At 55.5% G+C, this 8,099-nt stretch overlaps 1 protein-coding gene across 1 annotated transcript in view; it reads right to left on the bottom strand.

Moving 5' to 3' along the window:
• The window catches only part of Kank3 (KN motif and ankyrin repeat domains 3), an 11,410-nt gene extending 7,089 nt beyond the window's left edge, over positions 1-4,321 (bottom strand). Inside the window, exons 1-3 of the mRNA XM_004644925.2 lie at positions 4,225-4,321; positions 1,330-1,391; positions 3-632 (exon numbers count right to left, since the gene is read on the bottom strand). Coding sequence (XP_004644982.2) covers positions 3-632; positions 1,330-1,384 — 685 coding nt within the window. The 5' untranslated portion in view covers positions 1,385-1,391; positions 4,225-4,321. The remainder of the gene's footprint in view (positions 1-2; positions 633-1,329; positions 1,392-4,224) is intronic.
• Positions 4,322-8,099: the final 3,778 nt, after the last annotated feature.

The raw sequence follows: 8,099 nt of genomic DNA, 5'->3' as shown, positions 1-8,099 counted from the left end.
GCGCAGCGCCCGCACCTGCTCCTGCAGCTCCGGCAGCGCGCGCGCCAGGTCCTCGAGCTCGCGCAGGCGCCGCAGCGCCGCTGCCATCTGCTCTCGCACCTGCTGGAGCTGCGCGGGGCCCGGAGAGACCGGGGCGGGGCTGGGGGCGGGGCTGGGGGCGGGGCTACTGCGGCCGGACCCTCGCGGGCTGCACTGCACTGCGCGGGAAGGGCTGAGCGCGCGCTCGCGCGCTTGTGCCAGCTCCAGCCGACGGCTCGTTTCCAGCAGTGTGTTCTCGACGCGCTCATTGCGCACGAGTGCGCGCGGCGAAAGCGGTGGCAACTGGAGCCCCAGAGGAGCCCCAGGGGAGAGCGCGCCGGACTTTCCGCCGTCGTCGCTGGCCAGGGACTCGCTGGATGTCCAGGCGCCCGGGCTGCGCGCGCCTGCGAGGCTCGGGCGGGGAGCGCGGGGACGGCGCGCGGGCGGGGGGCCCGGGGCTCGGCGGGGGCCGGCGCCGCCGCGCTCCAGCTCCTCCACGTACTTGAGAAAGTCCAGGTCCAGGTGGAAGCCGTAGGGCGTCTCCACGGAGTAGGGCGAGCTCAGGCCGGGCGAGCCCCCGACAGGAACGGGGCACAGGCGAGAGCCGCCCAGATCTGCGGGCACGTCGGGCAGGGGAGTGGTCAGGCCAACGAGGCCCGGAGAGAAGGGCCAGTTGCTAGCACCCGGCGCCCTGCCAGGCCCTGCTCGCGTGCCGAGGCTCGAACACCCGTCTGCCTCGGGTACTCCCGCGGCCATGCGCTTACTGAGCGCTTGCTGAGCGCCAAGCAGTTTTGTAGACCCTGGGAACATTGCAGGGAACAAGCAGGCGTCGCTGCCCTCTTCAGGGGACAGACAGATAAATACGAGCACTCCAAATGATGATTGGGGACGGAGAGCGAATAGAGCATCACGGGACGGGACGAGACTTTGGCTCTGACATCCTGCACGGGCGGTTTTCGGGCAGAGGGGACTTAAATTTCAGCCCTGCGCAGTGAGAAGGAAGCAGCTGCAGATGGGACCGTGACAGCAGCCCCTGCGCTGAGGGTGGGCAAGGTGAGCTGCAGACTCGGGATGGAGGCCAGGGGTTCCCAGCAGGGTGAGGGCAGAGAGGAGGGGCGCTGGAAGGATGGGCACAGGTCCGAGGTGGTGTTTAAAGTGGGGTGGTGACATTCTTCAAGGGACGTTTGGAAAGGGCCCCCTGGCCACTATATTAAAGGAAATGCGGGGCTTTGTGTGCACGCACGCACACACGCACACACAGCATCAACTAGGGGGCTGAGTACACACATATAGCCAATTTTGCACACTCACCAGGCAGGTTCTGATTCAGGGCAAACTTGGCCATGTTTTCTGAAGTAGCTGCCATACACAACCTGCAAAAGGCCCCAGAGAGATGACACCGGGTCCCTTCTGTCCCTCCACCCAGCCATGAACCCATCCCCCCACCAAGCTCGCACTGCTCTGCTTTCTGGAGAGACCTTAAAACTGAATTAAAGGAATGTCATGTCGGGATGCCAGAAAGGCCCGGGGAAGGAGGCTGAGAGCCTGCAGAGCTGCTGGATCGCTACCGAATCCCTGGTGGAATTAGAACTCAGTGCTCAGAGGATTGTGTGGGCCTCGAGCCTTTAGAAAAGGGAAGCCAAGTGTGGGGGTGCACACCTGTCATCTTGGCACTCCAAGGCACTGAGGCAGGAGCTGGCGGGAAGCACAGTCTTGCCAGGCATGCTGCCAAACACCTGTAATCCCAGTGCTCGGGAGGCTGAGGCAGGAAGATGGCCATGAATTTGAGGCTATCATAGTTTACAAGGCTGCAAAGCTAGCCTGGGTAATTTAGCAACTAGCAAGACCCTGCCTTAGAAGGGCTGGGGATGAAGCTCCATATAAAGGTACTGGATTCAACCCCCAGTGCTGGAGAAAGAAAGGAAGAGGGAAGGAAACAGGGGAGGGGAGGGGAGGGGAGGGGAGGGGAGGGAGGGAGGGAGGGAGCAAAGAAGGAAGAAAGGAAATTGTAAAGTCTTCCTAGGATCATTGAAAATTCATCTGAGAGTCTTGGCGTGGTGGCACATGCCTGTAATCCCAGCACTTCGGAGGCTGAGGTAGGAGGATCATTGGAACTCAAGACCAGCCTGTCTCAAAAAGACATAAGGGTGGGGGTGGGAGTGTAGCTCATGATTAAAAACTGGCAAGATTGTTGTGTTGTGTTGTGTTGTGTTTTAGGCAGAGTCTTGGTATGTAGCCCAGACTGGCCTCAAACTCTTGGCAATCTTCCTGCCTCAGCCTCTTGAGTGTTGGGATTACAGGTGTTTGCCATCATGCCTGGCAAGACTGTAATTTTTTTTTTTTTTTTTGGTACTGGAAATTGAACTCAGGACCTTGCATTTGCCAGGCAGACACCATATACCGCTAAGCTATATCCCTGGCCCAAGATTGTGCTTTTTTAAAAATAGGATTTCTCGGGAGCTGGAGAGATGGCTCAGTGGTCTAAAGCACCTACTTGAAACAAGCTTGGCAAAGCACAGGGACCGCGGTTCGATCCCCAGCACCACATGCCAGCCAGACCCGCCCCCTGGTGGGCTGAGCTGGCCACACACACAATAAATAAATGTAATAAAATAAAAAAAATAAATAAATATTAAAAAAAAATAAAAATAAAAATAGGATTTCTTGAATTTTTCCAGAGAAATCCAGACAAAATATAATTGTGAAGCTGAATTTCTTTTTCCTCCTTTCTTCCTTAAGCAGAGTCTCATTGCGTAGCTCAGGGTAGCAATCCTCCTGCCTCAGCCTCCCCATGGCTGAGATCACAGGTGTGTGATGCCCCACCCTGCGGTACATCTGAAATATGAACCAAGGTCACGAAGTGAGACCTTCCTAATGACTGTGATTGCGCTGGCTGCAGCCAAGATGCACTGCACCAGCGCTCACCTCTGTGGCGTGTCCCTAGTGGCGTGCTAGGAGGCGTCCTCTACAGCATCTATGTGACCAAAGCTGTGGCTCCCCATGCAGAGTGGGGGGAGGGTGACTTCACGGGATACGTGGAAGTTCTAAGACGGTTAGGGGATTGGGCCGCATCTGGTAATGGAAGTTTTTCCAGGGCTTGGGGTGGCATTTGGGGCCCCAGACAGCCCAGGTGAGCCCTCTACCGGTGAGTCATGTCCCAGCCTCCTGTGACCTTTAACAAGGATAAATGCGGCAGTACCTGTTTTATGTGTTAACTGGCTTGGCTTGTTAATTTGACAAATACCAAAGCAATTATTCCAGGAAGGGTCCCGAGGCCCAGGCAGCTCACACAGTTCTACTTTGCCCTTTGAATACCAAGCAATGAGTACTAGAACAAAATTCCCACGTCAGAACGTGCTGAGTAGCAAATGCAGTTTCAAAGCTGTTAAGGACTAATGTATGAATGCGCTGAGTCGAGAAACTGGGCTCATTGAGCACAGGACTGTGGCTGGACTGAGGCAGAGCACTTGCTAGCATGCGTGTGGCCCTGTGTTCCATTCCCAGTGCCCTCAAATAAAATGAAACGGGGGGGGGGGAAGCTCAGTAGAATAAGCACTTGTCTGGCAAGCGCAAGGGCCTGAGTTCAATCCCTGGTTCTGCCAAAATAAAATAAAATGAAGCAAAAGGCTGAGCAAGGTGGTGCATGCCTGAAATCACATTCAGGAGGCTGAGGCAGGATGATAGCCCTGAGTCCAGCCTGAAGTACAGAGCAACACCCTATCGCAAACAAACAAAACAAATCCCACGGGATGACAGACAGAGCTTTGGAGAGGTCACAACGGAAAACCTTCAGGAAGTGGAGGGCAGCTTGAATTAGTGTGTGCCCTGCCTGAAAATGTAATCCCTGTACAATTCCACAAGCTAGATATTATTATTCATATTTTACATGTAGGGAAACTGAGGCATGGAGCAATGAAGAGCATCGCCCGTGGGAAAAGCCCTCACTCTGGGCTCTGCCCAGTGGACCAGCTCTAGCCAGCCACCGTCTCTCCCTGCCCTCTTGCCTGTCTCGCCTCCCACTGGCACCAGCCGGAGGCAATCCATCCTCTCCCTGGCCCGCTGCCCACCTGGCAGCCCTCCCAACCGTGCCTACCAGCCTCTCGGATTCCTGGTGACCACCTACCTGTGCTCCAGGCATCAGCCTGCCTGATTTACCCCCAGCACTGTGAATGGGGGACCCCGCTCCCCTCCCCGCCTCCGCCGAACCTGAGTCCCTGGCTCTTCCTTCCCCGCTCCAAGGCCAGGCAGGGCCCCTTCCAGTTCCCAAGCAGCTGTTTCCTGTCCCCTGCACCAGCTGCAAGTGACAGGCCAGCAAGGCAGCAGGTCATCACGCAGGCAGGACAGTCAGTGCTGCTCAGGACTTGTTTTCAGGAAACCGCTGAGGAAGTGATGGGTTTTGGAAAAAACCTGACCCTGGGCTGAGGGAACTAGACCTGCCTCCTGCACAGCTGGTGCATGACTGAGTGTGGGCAGCTCCTCTGGTGACCCGGTCCAGGCTCTGGAATGGAGGGGACAGCTGCAGTCATGCCTGAGACCTAAACCAGCTGGAGTGCTTGGACCTACAGGAGCTCGAGATGGTAAAATGCCATCGCACTTTGGTTGTTTATTATAAGCCAGCTTCTAAGCCACGTAATTTATGGATACTAACTTTTTGTTTGAGGCAGGGTCTCATGTGTTCAGGCTGGCATTGAATGCACCACGTAACTCAGGCTGCCACTTTGCAAGATCCTTCTGCCTCAGCCTCCTGTGCGCTGGGATCACAGTCGTTTGCTACCACACTGGATAGAAACTGTTTTTGATCCTGCCAAAACATTTGAAGCTTCCTGTGGCCTTTCTGTGACCATTGTCCCTTCCCCCATTGTACAGAAACTGAGCCCTAGGGAGGGTGAATCCACCTGCCCGGGGTCACAGGTGGGCTGAGGCAGACCGTGAACATTTGCAGCTTAGTAGTGTCTCTGCTCTGGCCGTACATTCTTCACCACCTGCTACGGGGAACCCCTTCTATTCCCAGGAGGAGTGGGAGCTCCGGCCTGGGGATCCTGCCCAGCTCCTTGCACCTGTCAGGCCCTGCCTGTGTCCCCGGTTGGGAGTGTGTAGCTGTCCTCCTCTCTCCTCCGCACCCTTCCATGCTGTCACCACCAGCTCCGGATGCTCTGCCTGGGACCCCCTCATTAGGTCGTCAGTAGCGACACCACGCGCACCCACTCCCGCCCCTGAGACTATTTCGGGCAGTGGAGCTGTGATCACCAAACCAGAGGGGTAGGGGATGTGATCCGGGGGGCTGGGGGATCCCTTCCCAGTCTGAGGCCCTGGGTAGTGGCGCCCTTCACCTTGGGGCGAGGGAAGACTCTTGGAGCGCTGGGGTGGGGATGGAGGAGGAGGAGGAGGAGAGTGGCTGAAAAGAGGGGTACTCAGATCGGCACCCCCACATACACAGCGGGTCAGCTTCGCAGAGACAGAGCAGTTTCCTCCAGGAAGCGTCACTGGGCGGTCCCATCCGCTGCCCATTGTCCCCGGGTCCTGGCGGCCGTCCCTCCCCCGACTCGTTTCCTCATCCCCGCCTCCCCATCCCGCACCCAGCCCAGCGCGGGAAGGAAAGAGCCGGGTCCTCAAGGCGCACGGAGCCACCCTGGCCATGGGTCCCCATAGCCTGCTGGAGCGCTAGCAAGCGGATAACCCCAGGCAGCGCCTGCAGGGTGGAAAGGGAGGCGATCGCCACCATCCAGGGCCCCGTCCCCTCCTGGCTTGCCACCCACCTGGTAGTCCCAGAGGTATCACAAGACCATGTGCCCACCTGGTGGCAGCAGGCCTAGCCTGTGGACGAGTTGGCTGCACCGATCCCGCCTCTCCCCGCGTCGCCCGAATCCCCTCAGAACCCCGTTACGTGATCCCCGAAAGCTGACGCTTTACCTGAAGCTGCAGCCCCGGCCGCGCCCGCGCCTGTGCCCGCCCCCTCGAAGCTCTGGGACAAGGATTATAAAGGCCAGGAACCAGATGGACGCCCATATTAGCCAATCATCGTCTGATCTTTTTTATTCTGTCCAATGGAAAGGGGGTGTGGGCGGGGCTTGGTTGAGGGGCGGGGCGGTCCCGTAGGAACAGTTACAGTTGCGGTTGCAGGGGTCTGGCGGAGAGGCATTTGGGTTCCAGGGTCAGCTAAATCCTGCTGGGCCCCTTGCTGAGGAGCTTGGGTTTGATCCCCAGGGAATTAGGGAGCCCCAAGAGGAGTGCAAGCAGAATCACCGGGTGAGATTTGTGTGATGGGCACTTGTTCCCCAGGGTTCAAACTCAGGACCTTGCACTTGCCAGGCAAGCACTTAATCCATTGAGCTATCTCCCTGGCCCTCCCCTAAGTCTTTTACACCCCGGGGCCTCTGTGGCTCACCTTCCTGAAGTCAGTCTTCCCAGCCCGCGGGCTCCACCTGCGTGTTCTTGACCCCTAAAGGCCTAAGGTAGCCTCTCTTTTCCCGTCACTCTGCTTTGTGGACCTCACAGCTCTCCTACTTTGAAAAGCAAAGCTCAGGTCTGTTCACCTGTGTCTTTTGTGCCTCCCTGACCAATGGGCATCGCAGGAATCGGAGCTGCTGAACGGGCTCTGCTTTAGCCGGTGCCTCTGCTGTCCAGCAGGTACTCAGTAAGTGTATGGGGGCTGCGGGGGAGCAGGCCCATTATTCCTGCACTGGGGAGCAAGAGGATCTCCCTGAGTTCAAGACCAGCCTCAGGGGCTGGGGAGATAGCTCAGTAGAATAAGCACTTGCCTGGCAAGCTCAAGGTCCTGAGTTCAATCCCAGGATTAGGATGTGTCATGTACCTGTCCCAACTCCACACTACAATGTAAACATGCACTATAATTATGTACTAAAAATTAAAAGCTAAAATAAAGGCTACAGGGCCAGGGAGATAGCTCAGTAGAATAAGTGTTTGTCTGACAAGCACAGGGTCCTGAGTTCAATCCCTGGTACCACCAAATATAAATATTTTTTATTTATAAAAAATAAATAAAATAAAATAAAGGCTACAGAAAACAATAGGACCGGGGCTGGAGAGATGGCTCAGTGGTCTAAAGCACCTACTTAGAACAAGCTTAGCAAAGCACAGGGACCACGGTTCAATCCCCCAGCACCACATGCCAGCCAGCCCCGCCCCCTGGTGGGCTGAGCTGGCCACACACACACACATAAATAAATAAAATTTAAAAAAATAATAATAATAAAAAAGAGGGGGGTGGGGAGATGGCTCAGTGGAATAAGTGCTTACCTGGCAAGCGCATGGGCCTGAGTTTAATCCCCAGTTCCACAAAAAAATTAAAATAAACATAATAAACAGAAGAAGAAGAAGAAACATCCTGGCTTTGTTTTCCTATTAATTTACCACCTGCTGTAGGCCAGGCACTGTGCTGAAGCCACAGCGAAGGGGCATGGTGTCTGCCACCTTGGCTAAGCTGTGTGTTGGCTGGCTTCGGATTTGGGTTTTGTTACTGTTATAATTTGAGGTGAGGCTTGCTCCATGGTCCAGGCAGGCCTTGAACTCCTGCCTCACCGGGCTCAGCCTCCCAAGGGCTGGGTTTACCCAGCATATGCAAGCAGGCTCAGCTCTGACCCTCCTCTTGCTGCACAGCGTGGACTCGTAGTGATCCTCCTGTCTCAGCCTTCCAGCTCTGGGATTACAAGCATGTGCCACCAGTTTTGGTGGCTGGTTGAGCGTGGGGGCTGCAAGGCATACGGTACTGGGGATCGAACCCAGGTCCTTGTGCTCTGAGCAGGTGCTTACACCGCCAAGCTATCACCCTGGCCCAAATTCATTGATCAAACTGGAGAAGTCTGTTAAGTTTCTATGTTTTTATTGCAAAGAATGTAGAACACGTTTGCTATGTGTGAGGCTGTGGGTCCAATTCACAGCATGCACACACACTTTAGGGATTTACTTTAAGAGGGAGTTCTCAACCAGGTGTGATTCTTGCCCTAAGGAACATTTAGCAATACTTAGAGGCCTTTTTCTTTTCTTCTTCTTCTTCTTCTTCTTCTTCTTCTTCTTCTTCTTCTTCTTCTTCTTCTTCTTCTTCTTCTTCTTCTTCTTCTTCC

The sequence above is a fragment of the Octodon degus genome, unplaced genomic scaffold (genome assembly GCF_000260255.1).
Source record: "Octodon degus isolate 3935 unplaced genomic scaffold, OctDeg1.0 scaffold00214, whole genome shotgun sequence".
Lineage (NCBI taxonomy): Eukaryota > Metazoa > Chordata > Mammalia > Rodentia > Octodontidae > Octodon > Octodon degus.
The sequence above is the reverse complement of the archived record's forward strand: the minus strand, read 5'-3'. Positions and strand labels throughout refer to the sequence as shown.